General features: G+C 45.5%; 1 protein-coding gene across 3 annotated transcripts in view; it reads right to left on the minus strand.

The window, feature by feature from the left end:
- Positions 1-17,910, minus strand: part of LOC119442268 (sodium-coupled monocarboxylate transporter 1-like) — a 72,241-nt gene that overhangs the window by 47,922 nt on the left and 6,409 nt on the right. For all 3 annotated transcript variants that reach the window (XM_037707080.2, XM_037707079.2, XM_037707078.2), the window contains one exon: positions 9,984-10,049. In XM_037707080.2, the coding sequence (XP_037563008.1) occupies positions 9,984-10,049 (66 nt within the window). The remainder of the gene's footprint in view (positions 1-9,983; positions 10,050-17,910) is intronic.

Here is a 17,910-nt window from a genome sequence, read left to right on the forward strand (position 1 = left end):
CAAACAACGGAGACGTACAGACACAGAGTTCCCAGTAATGGTTCAAAAAGCTTGATGCCTGGAATTCTTTGTATTTTGTGTGTTTCTCAAAAATAAAGGTAGGACATTAGACAAAATAATAACAAGAGCTTGGTGGCGCAACCCACCACCCCGTTTCAAAGGGGACGCTCATGTCATCCATCCATCCATCGCTCCATCCCTCGTCGTCAGTGGCGTAGCCAGAAGCACGTGCCCCCCCCCCCCCCCCCTTCTCCCCACCCGCCTAAAAAAATTGACAGTCACTTTAGCATACGCCAAAGAGGCTGAAGGCGAAAGCGTGCGCGCTCAAGAGACACTTATTAAATCACGTGACATTCTCATTCGAATGCGCTCTTACTTCTTATTACTTGTTTTCTCCCACCAAAGCTCGTAGGTTCGAGTACCTAAATTGACGCTACTTTAATTAAGTGTGCCTTAACTTCGGTAATAATAAACACCAAAGGTCGCGGCTTCGACTCCCACCAAATGTCGAGGGTGCGATACCCACCAAAAGTCGGGGGTTCGAGTGCCTTAATTAACTCTATATTAATTAAGTGTACCTTAATTAACTTCGCTTTAACACCGAAGGTAGTGGGTTTGAGTGGATCTTAAGTAACTTTGCCTTTTTTTTTTTTGCATGATGAGCAGCATCGGAACCAGCTGTGGAAGAAGACGACGACGAACGCGCGAGCAGGGGCACGAGCGCGTCTCGCGCGAGGCGACGTCACGAGAGAGACTTCGTGTACCGCTCGCCGCGTTTTCAAGGTCACCGTCTGATGAGGCATTTAAGGCTTTCGCCCTAATATGTGTTATTATACAGCCTTACCAGCCCTCCTCCCATCTCCCTCTCCCCCCCCCCCCTCTCACTAAAATAAAACATTCTGGCTACGCCACTGCTCGCCGTAGCTGCGTACCGACTCCCACCATCACGTGTGTGTCATGCGGGGAACCCGATTACCCGAACGGTATGCTATGCGCCTAGAACCATGCGGGCAAGGCGAACGTCAGGCGACGCGAGAATGTCGAGCTACCCCACGACAGTCACCACCTATAAACCATGTTTTCTAACAATTATTTTCATTTTTCTCTCCTTTTCCCACCCTTCATCGTGAAGTACCACCTTCCGCTATTGCCGGGATCTATACAACTCGGAGGGACGGATGATAATAAATGAACAGAGTCGGCCCCAAGAATTGACTCCGTGGAACTCGACGTGTAAGTCTTCGTATAGCCTGTGTAACATGTGAGCCCCGTAGCTTCCCTGCGCGGTTGAATGGCGTTTTAGAATAGCGTTTGCAACCAAACGTAAACTCATTAGGTACGTAAAGAAATATCGTCCTCCTCACTGCACATGCTCCGAAAGTTATTGGGTTTCTGTGGTTTATGTGCGCTATGATAACGTACGCCATTTGGCGAGTTTGGCGTTCGTAATGCCTCCGCATTGGTAATAGACAGTTTTAGAATAGCGTTTGTAGCATTACGTACGTTAAACGTAAGCACCTCTGCGGGACGTTAGGGCGCGCGTCCTTTCAAGACTTTTAGTTTAGCGTACAAGAAGGCAAACGTAAGGAAGACGTTATAAAACAAAGCGCCGTCTGGTGCCTCATGCCAAACGCATCCAAGCCAATACAGTCCATCAGCAACCATCCTGCTGTTGCTATGCGGACGCGTCTCGTTAGGCCTACGGGTGCCGGAACCGCCGAACGATCTCAGAAATTGGATGCGCTATGCGCTCAAAACTTCAGGTTAGTTTACAGGAAGCGAAAGACGATTTCTATAGTTACTGGCGACCTTCGAGAGTGAGAGCGCAACCATCACGAAAATTCACGCTGAAGTGGGAGCCAGTGGTGCCGCCATGTTCGACAACGTTATTTCTTAGCGTCCGTAAACATTGCGAACGTTGAACTCGCCAAATAAAGTATATATATGTTATCATAAACCGAATAACGTTCAGAGGATGCGCAATGATGACAACGCTGTTTCTTTGCGTACGTAATGCGTTTACGTTTGCTTGCAAACGCTAAACTAATACGCTTGTCACACGGCACGTGTAATGTCATTCGCAGCGAATGAGATTAAGGCGGCGGTCCCACTCCGGCGGCACGAGCCCCCCATTTTCAGTACTTTTGGAGCAACCGTGGCGGCTCTTCTACTTAAGATATGAAGTTGTCGTATAAACCATAAAATGCTTAATTCTTGTAGATTCCAACTATATATACTATAAAGAAATTGATTGGTGTGATTTAGAAATAAATGTTCAAGAACAAGCATGAGATACATGGTTTTTGCGAACTGTGTCTCAGTTGTGACCATATTTAGAAGAAACTACCGCACTTACTGCATTGCGGCTTGCTCTGTAGCTTTAGGACATATTTATATAGTTCCTAGACGTAGCAAATTAATTTTTAATTTTTACTTTTTGGATAATTTGCTTTTGAAAATTGCCAAATATTGCAATCTTCTGTTGTAAACAGCCCGGCAACTACATGCTCAAGGAAGCTAAATTTTGGATAAAGTAGAGCTCAAAGAATTTCCATTTAGGACACAAAATTTCATTCATGTAACTTTATTAGTTTTAAATCGCAGCTTCGCCGCTTTATTACCTTCCCGCAAAACTGGGCAGAAATAAAACCAGAATTCTAAATATTGCTTATTTTCGGCCGCATTATTAGGAAAACTAATAAAGTTACACGAATGAAATTTTGTGTCCTAAATGGAAATTCTTTGAGCTCTACTTTATCCAAAATTTAGCTTCCTTGAGCATGTAGTTGCCGGGCTGTTTACAACAGAAGATTGCAATATTTGGCAATTTTCAAAAGCAAATTATCCAAAAAGTAAAAATTAAAAATTAATTTTCTACGTCTAGGAACTATATAAATATGTCCTAAAGCTACAGAGCAAGCCGCAATGCAGTAAGTGCGGTAGTTTCTTCTAAATATGGTCACAACTGAGACACAGTTCGCAAAAACCATGTATCTCATGCTTGTTCTTGAACATTTATTTCTAAATCCACCTAATCAATTTCCTTATAGTATATATAGTTGGAATCTACAAGAATTAAGCTTTTATGGTATATACCACAACTTTATATCCCAAGTAAAAGAGCCGCCACGGTTACTCCAAATGTACTGAAAACGGAGGGCTCGTGCCGCCGGAGTGGGACCACCGCCTTAAGTGTTAATGCCATTTTTGCTGCTTCTACACGGGCATAGTGAATGACACCACAGCTAATGGCATTCGCCCATTGAATGAGTTTCCCGAACTCATTCACAAACGACTTCTGTAATTTCGACGACAGGGGCTTGGCAAAAAAATTACAAAATCGATAAGTTAAAACGAAGTGTAATATAATTTCAAATAACCATCAATGTTTACCATTGTATTGCTAACAATATAGTGAAAATGTGTAAATAAAAAGCACGATTTTTGAGGTCTCGTTATCATAGCAGCCTGCCGATAAACATTGCCATCAATTGCGAATGCCATCTTGTTAGCCACCGTAATATTGTTTACCCATGTAGACTGGGAACGCAAGACCGCAATGAGATTCGGTATGAATGTCATTTACTGCAAATGACATTACATGTGCCGTGTGACAGGGGTATAAAACTGCATGTCCAGTGTTTGCGGACGCTAAGAAAAAATGTCACAGTTTCGCCCAAATTAAGGGCGAAGCAATGAATGCGATAGCAACACAGCAATGTCATACGCAGTAAGGTGAGCGGCTTTGGTAGCAATATGAATTGTAGTAAACATGAGCTGATTAAGTAAGCGGGTGTGCTGCGGCGTAAGTAGACCGACATGAAGCGAGACTCGATGACCACGAGAAGGCGCTTCAACAGAAACTGAGCGGCGAATGCACAGTGCATAAAGGTCAGAGCCGTGTGGAGATAAGAGACGGCGCGGGCGAGCGACGAGCGCGGTTGTTGGCAGAGTAGAAGTGCGCCCCCCCCCCCCCCCCCCTTCCGCTCCCTCCGGCGCTGGCTTCCCGCTTCCTTGCTTGCGCGTGGGAGATTGAGTGCGTTCTCTCTCCGTGATAGCGCGCGTCCCCGCACGCTTCCGCTCGGGCATACGGCGCGCGGCGAAGATTTTATCTATAGGGAACCTCACGCCGACGGCGACGGCGACGCCGACGGCAGAAATCGGTTGAAGTGTCCATATAATTGCTATCGCAATAAAAATAGCGTTGTCGAACATGGCGGCACCCATGGCTCCCGCTTTAGCGTGAATTCTCGTTATGGCTGCGCTCTCGCGCTGATCGCCAGTAACTATTGAAATGAGCTTTTGCTTTCTCTAAACTCACCTGAAACGTTGGTTATGAGCGCATAGCGCGTTTATTTTCTGAGATCGTTCGGTGATTTTGGTGTACGTACATAGCCTAACGAGGCTCGTCCGCATAGCAACAGGATGGTTGCTAATGGATTGTCTTGCATTAAATACGTTTGGCACGAGGCACCAGACGGCGCTCTGTTTTATAACATCATCCTTACGTTTGCGTTCCCGTACGGTAAATTAAAGGTCTTAGAAGGACGCGCACCGTAACGTCCCAAAAAGATGCTTACGTTTAACGTTCGTAAGGCGACAAACGCTATTCTAAAATTGTCTAATAATAATATTGCGGTCGGTATAGCGTAAGTATTATTTTCGTTCGACTCTATTACTTCTTTATCAACCACCGTTCAAGGCCAGCCGATCTTGGTCGAGCAGAGCGCCGCTATGGCCACTGACGAAGCGCGAAAAGGAATAGCATTGCAATAGAATCGTTTACACAGCTGCGTCATATCAGCAAGGCGCCGTGCTTCGTTATCTCTCGGCTTGTTCCTCTCACACGGAAATCAGCGAGAAATCGACGTCCGCTCTCTTCGCGTATAGTCGCATAAATCATATCGTGGCTATTAACAGGCCACACAACACGTGAAGGTAACCTTTCTCGATGTCTCGAAAAAAAAAATTTTTCTAAAGAGACACAAGTGACTACCCTATTAAAGAAGTCGGGTGTCAGAATAGCAGCCAGCTGCCTTCGTAAAAGCTTAGCAGAAGACAACACTACAGAGAAGAAGTTAATTGCAAGGTTTTCAACAAGTTTCCATTGCATAAATTTAAAGTGCGCAGATATGCAAACGCACAAGCAAATGTAAAACACACCGCCTGCGTAATCAACTTGACGTCACCGTAACATCCGCCAGGCGCCATTTAGCCTGGCCTTTAATTACGATGCGCCAAAGGTCGAAGGAGATGGTGGCGACTGCCAAAGCTAATGTTAATGTTGCGTTAACCTTTAGCTGAGTTTACCGCTTTCAACGACGACTCTGACATTTCGCGCGATTCGCGCATCGAAGCGTTTCGCGTATAATTGCTTGCTCGAGGTGGCAAGGTGATTTGGGGATTTCAAGCCAGCGCGAGTGAGGCTCGACCACAAATAGATGCAAGAAAATACGGTGGCCAGATTGTGTTTTTATGCTGACAGCATAAAAATCCGAGGTCTTACGGATACACGCGAAAGGCTACAAATACAGAGGGTCGATTAACATTGTGGTTGAGGGCCAAATGGTCCGGGAGGTACCTACGATGCGAGTCCTGGGTTTGTGGCTTCAGAGCGACGGGAGAGCAGCACAGACGCTCAAAACCATTAAATCTGCAACCCACAACATAGCCCAAATGATACGTCGAGTGACGTATAGAAAGGCGGGAATGCGAGAAATCGATACCCTAAGGCTCGTACAGGCCTTAGTGATTAGTCGAATCACATATGGCTTGCCCTACCAAATCCTGAACAGGGAGGAGGAGAGACAGGCCAACACGATAATTCGAACAGCTTTCAAGGCGGCTCTGGGCCTGCCTAAATCTACCTTCACGGAGCGCATGCTAGCTTTGGGAGTACACAACACTTTCGACGAACTGAGGCAGGCCACTCTGATGCGACAGACGACAGAGGGAGCGCCTCAGCTTCACAAAAACTGGTAGGGCAATATTGGCAAGACTTAATATCCCAGCATACCCGATTTATCTCACCGAACAGGCCGTATCTCTCCCTCCTTCAGTGAGATCCAAAATTACAGTAGCTCCAATTCCCAAGAATATGCATCCCGAGTACAACAAGGAAAGGCGCAAAGCACGCGCACAACATATTCAATCGATGTACTCTAATAACGCTAGGTACAATACGTTCTACACGGACGCAGCTGCGTATGCAGAGGCTACCGGGCAGCGCTACCAAAGGAGGTACGTCCTGGCAGTCGTGAACACGATCAGCCAGCAGCAAATTACCGCGTCGACCACGGCGGGCTCCCCCACCTCGGCCGAAATGTTAGCAGTGGCGATCGCGCTCGCTCACGCGGAGTGTTCGGAAAGGGACTCGGTTGGGGTCACTGACTCCAGGGAGACATGTTACATGTTTCTCAAGGGGCACGTGACTGCGGCTAGCCTCGCGATAATCCCCAAATCGTTCAACCACCGCCATCGCCTACTCTGGTGCCCGGGACACGCGGGGGCACAGGGGAACGAACAGGCTAACGCGTTAGCTCGAGCGTCTACTAATCGAGCGATGGCGTCCTCTTCGAGCCCCAGCCCCTCACACTATCCCTCACAAAATCCCATCAATTTAAATGTCAAAGACATCCTTGCTCATCAGCGCGGAGTCCGCAGAAAATACTCGCCGCCTCACCCGCAACTTAGCGGGGAAGAGGCCGCCGATTGGCGCAAAATACAGACCGGGGTATTCCCCCATCTAAAACTGCTAAATGCCATGTATCCCACCCGCTATAGGGCCACATGCCCTTGGTGCGGTGGCATACCTACATTAATACATGTAACCTGGAGTGTACTAAGCACCCTCATAGGCCATCTAATAATATCACAATGGAGCAGTGGGAGGTACAGCTCGCCCGTTCCGACTTGGCAGGACAAAAGCCCTTAATTAGCCAGGTCAGGCAGGCGGCAGAAGCCAGTGGGGCCCTGGACTGAGGGGCTCCTACCACCGCTCCTTAAAATATTTACCAGCCAAATAAAGTTTCTCTCTCTCTCTCTCTCTCTCTCTCTATATATATATATATATATATATATATATATATATATATATATACTGACAGCTGTTCACGTATAAGCTTGAAAGCTATACGTTACAGCTTTAGACACTTACAGTGGGGTCACCCAGGCTGCTTTTCTTTCCTGTTTCACATTTCTTACAAAAACAGAAAATCAACATCTATGAGCCGAAATCACGCGCATCCAATCTCCCAAACCGATCAACTAGCTAAAGAGTGCCTAAAGAAAAATATTAAGTAAAGCTGTCTGAGTAAAGATAAATCCACGGGAAAAACGCGCGCGGAAAGTCTGAATGCTTCGAGCGGCAAAGTTAACGAAAAGCGGCGGTAACGCGCAACAGCCATTCGCGCGGGTTCGAGGCCCATTTTCTGCGACAGCGGCAAAAACAAACACACAATAAAAGCGCGAGTAACGTGACCCGCCACATGGCGACCTTTATTTATTGCTGTGAGACCCCGACGTGGGGAAAAAAATATTTCTCGGGGCTCTACGTGCCCAAACCTCGCGTGTTATTATGAGTCGCGCCGTAGCGGTAGACTCCGGATTAGTTTTGAATACCTTAGGTTGGTTAACCTGCACCCAATGCCCGGTACACGGGCGTTTCTGTATTTCGTCCCCATCGAAGTGCGGCCGCCGCGGTCGGGATTCGATCCCGCGACCACGTGCTTATCAGCGCATCGCCATAGCCGCTAAGCCACCACGGCGGGTACGCTGAGAAAAGCCAAGTGGGTAAAAACACGCGCTTTCTCGAAAAAGTGCCGAACGGATCGAACGAGGGAACTCGAGACGTCAAGTGGTGTCACGTGACTGTCGAGCGCGTTTCAGCTATTGTGGGCAACTTAATAGCCACTCTGTACTCCTGAGAACCCATATCTATTACCGTGAACATCACCTTTGTTCATTTCCCTATGAACAATTGAAAGACAAAAAATATTGGCTCTAACTTGAAGTGACGTGTATGCGTCATTATATATAAACAATTTAATAATCATCATGTTGCCACCGGTATGTTTTTAGAAAATCGACAAAGATTTGTGCAAGGCCGTTTTATAATCACCGGCAACGAAATAGGCTTCCGATATGCAGGGTGTTCATTTTTAAGTTTTACGGTATTTTTAAACATCGCCTATGGCAGATAGCATAATTCTTGTCCTTGAGCTGGATTATTCGAGGAGGCGGACGTTTTACTTGCACGAGAAATCGAAACACATATTCAACTAATCACAAAAATTGACTAATTAAATTCTTCATTAATTACTTTACGCCACATATTGCATTTTACGAATTGTAGCCGGTGAGTTTGCAAAACGCATCCACTTGAAATGAATTTCCAGGATGACACTAGTTTCGAGATATTATTTCTCAAAGTGCGGGATGAAATACATGGGCGTTCCAGTTACCTTTGGTGCTTCAATGCATAAAATATCATTTTGTTAAAAAAAATTAATGGAGCAACAGTGCATTTTTACGGCGAGTTTGATGGCACATATCTCCAAACAGGTGCTATTCTGGAAATTTATTCCAAGTGGACACGCTCGACAAACTCACCTGCTACAATTCAGAAATTGCAATATGTGCCTTAAATTAATTAATTAAGACGTTAATCATTGTTTTGTTAATTAGTTGAAAGGCGTTTCCTTTTTCTTTCAAGTAATGTCCGTCTATCTGAACATTCCAGTTCAAGGACTAGAATTATGTTACTTTTCAACAGGCAATTTTTTTTTCATTCCACAAAACTTAAGAATTACATTTCTAATGCCATAAAGTTGCCCTGCTACCCAAGACGAAGAAGCAACACAACGGACGCCGCGATTAAGTTGGCTTTATCAGTGTTTAACTAAACAACGAAGCATGAAAGGTCAAAACTTCGTACTCGTACATGGAGATGCTGCTGTGCACATGTACACGCGCCATTTGATCAAACAATGAGTTTTCAGGTTAGCAACAAGACACCGCTCGGTGATAGCAACTGATTATAAAGGGTACGCGTGTCGCTAGGCTTTCTAAAGCAAATAGCTTAAATTTCTTTATCTGTTTTCACTCGTGTTCATTGTCGCTGGTGCCCGCACTTTCACCGATGATAAGTGGTTCTTGAGGGAAAGGGAAAGGTTGGCGCTATCTTCTGCAGCTCTTGAGGGAGCACGGCTCAGCGCCAAATCGCAAAGGCGTCAATGCAAAGACGCTGTTGGTGGAGCGATCGGGAAGGACAGCCCTCCTCTTCTCCCGCCGCCCTCTCTCCCTGTGGTTGCGGCGGTGCAGGGCTCCGGCGGTGGGAAAGGAAGATATATGGCAGTCGCGTTTCCACGCCGGCGCAACCCACACACGACGAACCGGCTTATGAGTATAGCCACTACAGACGGACTGGTTAACGGCTCTGTTATCGACGGTATTACGCAGTGAAACAACAAACGTTGTCATTACTATTCTCACTGCAGCAAGCATACGCCTTGAAAGTCAACAGTCATTTAATAAAGCAAATACAGCTTATTCTAAATGCATTCGGCTACTCGCTTACAGTGACAATCATCGCCGACGATTTCTTCGCGATTTTCTTAAAAGAGTCAGCAGGCTATGCCATAAAAGGAAGCCCCGTAAGAAATACACATATGCGAAAGATGGGCGGCGAAGCCGTCCTGAAGTTCTCGCACTATCTCGCCGTGACGTCATGAATTTCGACAGCATCTGCTCGAGTTTATAAAATTCATTTAAAAGATAGAGAAATGAAAGATTACTTTACCAGTATAAAATAATGCTGTCTTGCTCGCTAGTGTCTCTTTAACCTTATACATATATTTAAACACAATAAAACAAAAGCCAACGCGCACGTGATATATCTGAAAAATCTTTTTTTTTTCTTTCTAGTTTACATAACTTACTACAAGTAAAATGTCAAGCCTGTCAAGAAGATAAGGCCAACTCACGTTCAAGACGAAGTAGCAGGCGCAAGCAGTGACTCCGACCTTGTTCCCGAAGCGAAGCCGCAGGTACTGCGAATAATGCGCGAAATTGGTTAACGTTGTGCAATGCCTCTAACTGGCTGGTCCATCACAAAATGTTCTAGGCCAGCGCCCACAAATGCTTACTGTTATCGCGTCGACATGGTGGACAGTGCCTCGTGCAACTTTTGTAATTGCGACGAGATCATAGAACATATCTTTGTCTACTGACCTCCTCTTGAGTATGAAAGACAGACTTTGCGTGCCGCTTTAAGCCGACTGGACGACAAAGTCGCTAGCAGAAGGGAACGAAATAACGAGCACGGTAGCGACCGTTGGATGCACGCAAAGCCATCGGAGCCCTACTGCACTTTTTAAAGATGACTGGGCTCAGCGACAGACTTCGAATAGGTGGTGAACGCTGCCATGAGCGCACGCGTATCGCTTGTTAAACCTTTCAAGTCTCCTTTCTTTTTATTCAATTATATGGACACTCCAAGCGCATTCCTGCCGTCGCCATCGTCGTCGTCTTCGCCGTGAGGTTCCGTATAAAGTCCAACAGCGATAAATTCATCGCCGCGCGCCGTATGCTGTATGTGCGAGTGAAAGCGCGCGAGGGACGCGCGCTTTCACGGAGAGTGAACGCACGGCGGAGAGCAAACACGAAGTCTCCGGTCGTGCGAAAGGCCGTGGGGAAAGGGAGGGAGGGAGGGGAGGCGACGTTTAGCTGCGGCACTAAATGCGTATCTTGCGACCAGGCGCAAGGGGAACTGGCGACTCAATCTCCCACGCGAAAGGAGGAAAGCCGGAAGGCAGCGCGGGAGGGAGGGTACGCGGCTTCTACTCTGCCAGGAACTGCGTACTTGTACTTTTCACGGTTGAGGGCTGTCGCGCGCACCGTATCTTGAAAGCGATCTCCACACAGGTCTGACCTTTGTATGCGCTGTGCTTTCGCCGCTCAGTTTCCGTTGAAGCAACAGACCACACGAACCTTTGGTCACTGCTCCTAGCGCGCTTGCTCACGCCAGCGTTTTGACAGTGCTTGTCTGCGGTCATCGAGTGTGATCTATTCATGTTTGCTTGAGCGGGCTGACACCAGGCTTGTTAACTCGGTTAGTAAGCGAATGTGTCCAAGTTTATGCAGCCGATATCCTTACTCCGCATACTCTACTAGTAAATTTGCTATCAGAAATGATGCTTCACCTTTCGGGCGAAACTGCGACTTTTTTTCCTGCTTCCCCTTCTCTCAGAGTAGGGTAGCAAACTGGGTGCAACCTGTCTGACCTCCCCGTCTTTCCTCTTTCAATCTCAAATGAAGTTCGCGCGATACTGCGATAGGACTTTTTATTTTGTACCTAAGACAATATTTAAAGATCGACTACGGCATGTCGCACCGTTCTACTCCGTGAGCTGATTACTGGAAGATGTGGACATTTTTTTTTTTGCAAAATGCATATTCGACTAATTACCAAAATTTCGCTGGTTATGCCTTTTGAACTAGTTGCTTTATGGAATTTCAGCGATTTACAGTTTGCTGCCGGGGAGTTCACAAGCTATATTCCTTAGGCAATGAATTTTGAGGGTGACACCAGTTTCGATATCGCGATTCAAAAATGTGCAAGGCAATTTATTAGTGTTTTAGATGTTTTTGGAATTCAACGCATCACAAACATGCGTTTTGGTTTAAAATGTGAGTGGAACAACAGTGACTTTTTTTTTTGGCGAGACTGACGGCGATTATCTTAAAACTGGTCCTACTTTCCAAGTTGGTTTCAAGTAGATGTACCTCGAGACATCAATTACTGAATTTCGTAAATTGCAGTACGCTCTTAAAGTGAAAAAAAAAACTAGGTCAGAACTTAGTACCACTAAATCTTTAATTGCGATAGCATAATTAGAATGTGATAATTGTGACGTTTCACAGGTTGCACTGCACCACTTAGGCAAATCGCACAGTGTCGCCATATTTCTCCCTCCAGGTATTATAGTAAAAAAAATGGTTCGCGCCATTGCTTCAGGCACGGGGTTCTCACTCCTTCCAACACTGACAGGCCTGCGTACTATGACTGTGCTGTGTGCGCACATGACGTTCCTACGAGTGCTATTCTAGTTTATCTATCGTCCCTAGTGAAGTGAGTCAACCATGACTACCTCTGGTTAACCTTCCTACATATCCTCCCTAGACCTGAAGACAGCTCAGGGACATGATCGCATATCAAACTGGCTCTTATCACTTATGAGCATGTAACAAAAGCAATAAATCCGTTTTCTGACCGCAATGTCCGCCTTAATTGCCGAGTTACCCCCACTTCTCCGTATCGGGCGTGTCTGTTTCTAGCCACTTTCGTGGGCCGTTCCCGAAGGTAGTGCAGTCAAGAAGTTTAAGCAGTCCGGCGCTCCTCCTACATCCCTCACGTGAGGGATGACACGATAGGGTACCCGGTAGTGCGCAGTGGCTCCACCCCCTTCTCACCCCAACTTCCTCAGGAAGGCATTGGTCTTTCATCTACTCCAACGTCCAACTTTTGACATTTAAATGCCAAGGTTAGGTGCTAAAAGCAGTACCTTTATTCATACGGACAGAGTAAACGTTTCCTTATGTTTGTGTTGGTAAATGCCACTTTTCTTTGCCTGATAACAGAGACGAAGATGCAATATCGTGTAGTAAGTTGCCATGTTGGTGCTGCATCATGGATTTTCATGTCAGCTCACGGTATGCGAAACAGGACTTCACTGGTGCTCTTCGTCGTCTGTAGCGACACAACAGTCTAGATCGAATTAGTGTAATCTTTCTTGAAAGCTGGCGGCAAAGACATGATTAAACCACATCCATACACTTCCGCATGCATGTGACTTAATATCCGTCATTAATATTTCATAAAATCGCTTGCAAGTTAGTTTTCAAAAGGATTAAAGGATTATATTGCGTACTGTTATACGCCAGGAATCGCAGGAGAATATAGCTGGTTTCTCTCTCTCGTACATTATTATTCGCATGGTTAAACATCGAGTTAAAACGTGCGGTTAAAATGTACGTTTAAAATGGTCCTTTTCCTTTCTTTTTTTCCCCCAGCCTAATACAGTGCAACTGCAACAAGTACTTCTCTGTAACACAGTTTTTGACATACACTTTTCCCGAAACTTTGTAACGAAGCTCTGGGTCTGCCCCTGCCTAGGCCATATTTATGTCCTAAGAAATTTTGTACTAATTACCGAAAATTGCAAGAGCGCGCACTGCACGAGGGGTGTTTTTTGGGAAAGTACAGCACGTGGAATGGGCCGACACATTTCGCCGCCCATTTTGTGGAAATGATATGGCAAGGTAATAATGCTAGTCTCAGATTTAAACTTATACTGAATAGGCATGCTTTGAGCACTGAGTCGCTTTGATACCACGCAATTCTAACATATCACCCCAAAATAATTACATTAAATTCTTTGGTTTTACGTGCCAAAACCACGATATCAATACGAGGCACGCCTTAGTGGGGGCCTCCGGATTAATTTCGACCACCTGGGGTTCTTTAACGTGCACCCAATGTAAAACAAAAAATTACATGCTTAATTATAACATACACTTTATACATAGTTCAATGTGACTTTTATGCTAAAAAAATGTGCGTCTTGACAAATCCATCCGAGGAGGTGGAATTGCGCTGTCTGCAAGATACGGTTGTTGTTGTTGTTGTTGTTGTTGTTGTTGTTGTTGTTGTTGTTGTTGTTGTTGTTGTTGTTGTTGTTGTTGTTGTTGTTGTTGTTGTTGTTGTTGTTGTTGTTGTTGTTGTTGTTGTTGTTGTTGTTGTTGTTGTTGTTGTTGTTGTTGTTGTTGTTGTTGTTGTTGTTGTTGTTGTTGTTGTTGTTGTTGTTGTTGTTGTTAACAACGGAGCGCTACTACCAAGTGGATTCATCATTTTCATGTCTTCGCTTACATTTTTTTTATCCTAATACCACCCGGTTCGTGGCCTATTCCCCACAGTGGGTTTAAGCCATTGCTGAAGGAATCATCGCCATTATTGACTCTTGACCGGCAGCAATATATACAAGAATTTACACACAAGGGGAAGTGAAACAAGAAGCTTTTCGTACAAAACAAGATAGAATACTTTTCGCGCCCACCATGCTCAGTTCTGAAGATCGCCAACAAGGTCAACGCCACGTCGTTTTTGAATCATTACTATAAACTAAAAGAATTACAGTTGCTATAGATGGTTTTACGTGCCAAGGTAATGCTAGTCGAATTTGAAAGCGCTATTGAGCCTGCTTGGTCGAATCAGAAATTTTTCCATGTGACGGCTATTGGATCTCCCAGATACCACTTAGATGAGCACATTGCAATCAATCATGCATGTTTTGTGGCCGTTCAGAATTTTAAGTGGGGAATCGCTCGTTAATGTTGTCTCTCTCTCTCTCTCTCTCTCTCTCTCTCTCTCTCTCTCTCTCACGTGCTTCATGTAAATGCGCGAACTTTACTTATATGGTCCCTGGCATTTCGCTTGAGTCGTAAATGTCTTATGCGTAGACGATTCACACGTACTTCTGCGCTGCTTGTTAAGAAAGACGTGAATATAACTAGCAACACGCTGATGAGTAGGTCTTCGATCGGGGCATGTTTCTGACATCTGTTCGAAGTAGACGTCATGAAGGCTTCTCTCGCGATTTTCAAAGCGGCTTGTTCCGAATGAGGGAGAGAAAGAGCTTGCGAGGTTTCATTTGAACGTTGAGTTGGTTCGATATACTTATGATAATATATGTCGGGTGTCCCACGTAAGTTGAGCCAAACCTTAAAGATATGCAAATGCCACGTAGCCGGACAGAACCAAGGTAATGTTGTTTGCCGTCGCTCGGAGATGCTCAAGTTATTTTTGCATACCACCTAATTGTATAATTAGTATTAATTAATTAATTAATTAATTAATTAATCAGTCAACTTTCTTAAATATTATAATTACACGAAAAGTGTCAACGGTAAAATTGTAGAGCAACGTGAAAAAGTCCCCATACAGCTTTCTGGTACTCAACGCGCACTTCATAAAAGTGTTTTTCCGAGCGTGAAAAAAAATATGGGTTTTTACGTGCCAAAACCACGATCTGATTCAGAGGAACGCCGTAGTGGGGGAACTCCGAAAATTTGGACCACCTGGGGTTCTTTAACGTGCACCTAAATCAAAGTACGCGGGTCTTTTCGCATTTCGCCCCCATCGAAATGCGGCCGCCGTGGCCGGGATTCGATCCCGCGACCTCGTGCTCAGCAGCCCAACACCATATATAGCCACTGAGCAACCGCGGTGGGTCCGAGCGTGAGAGCAGCCCGCGAATACTCGATAGTAACAATCAATACACCGGCACAACGTATTGCCACCGTCGAATATGTATGAGGCGTGTACTGCATCGGGGAATCCCCTTTTGCGCTTCACTAAGAACGCTCGGCGTCATCTAGCGGCGCTGCGGCGAAGCCTGCACGTGGTCTCCGAGATGCACGGCGCGCCGGTGCGTGCGAACGCTGAGAATTGTTCCCTCGCGTGCCGCCCACACATACTCAGCGACACAACTTGTCGACAGGTTCATTGAAGAGCGGTGCATACCCAGTCCCGCATCTACAGTGAACCATGTCTGCCTAAAAGAGGCTGTTGAATAGCCGCACATATGTACACGTTACCACTTACACAGAGACTCAAGTTGGTCCGACGGTTGTTTTCGAACCCTGTTACCTCAGCACGGCAGCCCGATGCGCTACCCACTCGACCACGGTAAATTCTTGCGGTAAAACAAAACGCTCCGGAGATGGTGATTTAACACTTCAGGTCATCATCATCATCATCATCATCATAACCATCATCATCAGCCTATATTTTGTGTCCACTGCAGGACGAAGGCCTCTCCCTGCGATCTCCAATTACCCCTGTCTTGCGCTAGCGCATTCCAACTTGCGCCTGCAAATTTCCTAACTTCATCATCCCATCTAGTTTTCTGCCGACCTCGACTGCGCTTCCCTTCTTTTGGTATCCATTCTGTAACCCTAATGGTCCACCGGTTATCCATCCTACGCATTACATGGCCTGCCCAGCTCCGTTTCTTCCGCTTAATGTCAACTAGGATATCGGCTATCCCCGTTTGTTCTCTGATCCACACCGCTATCTTCCTGTCTCTTAACGTTAGTCCTAAGATTTTTCGTTCCATCGCTCTTTGTGCGGTCCTTAACTTGTTCTCGAGCTTCTTTGTTAACCTCCAAGTTTCTGCCCCATATGTTATATGTTAGCACCGGTAGAATGCAATGATTGAACACTTTTCTTTTCAACGACAGTGGTAAGCTCCCGGTCAGGATTTGGTAATGCCTGCCATATGCACTCCAACCCAATTTTATTCTTCTGTAAATTTCTTTCTCGTGATCAGGGTCTCCTGTGAGTAATTGACCTAGATAAACGTACTCCTTTACAGACTCTAGAGGCTGACTGGCGATCCTGAATTCTTGTTCCCTTGCCAGGCTATTGAACATTATTTTTGTCTTGTGCATATTCATCTTCAACCCAATTCTTACACTTTCTCGATTAAGGTCATCAATCATTTGTTGTAATTCGTCTCCATTGTTGCTGAATAGGACAATGTCATGTGCAAACCGAAGGTTGCTGAGATATTCGCCGTTTATCCTCACTCCTAAGCCTTCCCAGTCTAGGAGCTTGAATACTTCTTCTAAGCATGCAGTGAATAGCATTGGAGACATTGTGTCTCCTTGCCTGACCCCTTTCTTGATAGGTAACTTTCTACTTTTCTTGTGGAGAACCAAGGTAGCTGTGGAATCCTTGTAGATGTTTGCTAAGATATTCACGTATGCCTCTTGTACTCCTTGATTACGCAATGCCGAAATTGACAGTGATATCTGGTGCTCTCACGTGCTCCATGTAAATGCGCGAACTTTGCTTATATGGTCCCTGGCATATCGCTTGAGTCGTAAATGTCTTATGCATAGAAGATTCGCACGGACTTCGGCGCTGCTTGTTAAGAAATACGTGAATATAACTAGCAACGCGCTAATGAGGTGGTCTTCGATCGGGGCTGTTTCTGACATCTGTTCGAAGTAGACGTCATGAAGGCTTCTCTCGCGATTTTCAAAGTGGCTTGTTCCGAATGAGGGAACCCTCTTTAACCTCAATGGTGAGTTTGAGGTGAGATTGATGTGAGGTCGCCAGCGGCCGCTGAATGTTGAGGGAAGGTTGAGGTAGCGTGTACAATCCGATTAGAGGTTGATGTGAAGTCGAGTCTCATGAAGTTGTCAAGCATACAGTACCCACATTCACAAAACTTTTCGCACGTAAGAATGCTTTCTTATCGGTGCGCATTATTCATGGTATTATTACCTTTGGGACACGCGTTCCAATTTGGAAATCGAAACCGAGAAGTAGCGAAGTCACGTTTGCTTAGCAGAAATCTCGGCTACGGCTAGCGCCATTCTTTAGACTTCCGTCTGCAAAATCTGCTAAAGAATACATTGGCGTTACAATTAAGGTCATCCTAAAATGCTTGACGCATTCTTTTGGGAAGCTGTTACCTGGAGCTCCTGTGTATTTCGTAACACATTTTAAAGCCAGATATCTCGAATGTGGTGCTATAGCTAGCCTTACGATTTTTGGTGGCAAACATGAGTGCACTACTGCTCGACTTCAGTTTCGTAGTTGTAACGTGTGCGCTAGCTACTAAAAAGTTGATTAGCGAATCTGTTTATTTAGCCGCCTCGGCCTTGCTTGTTGCGCAAATAACGCCCGCCTCTTCCATTATTATACCTGCAACGGCATAACAGTGCTATCTAGCACAGACGATGTTTTAAAATCTGTTCGAACTAACAAATAAAGATATGGTATAGCTGGGCCGCTACACCAAGACTTTTCGTGTGCCTGAATGTCAAGTCGGTGTAGATGCT

This window comes from Dermacentor silvarum, chromosome 2 (genome assembly GCF_013339745.2).
Source record: "Dermacentor silvarum isolate Dsil-2018 chromosome 2, BIME_Dsil_1.4, whole genome shotgun sequence".
Taxonomy (NCBI): Eukaryota; Metazoa; Arthropoda; class Arachnida; order Ixodida; family Ixodidae; genus Dermacentor; species Dermacentor silvarum.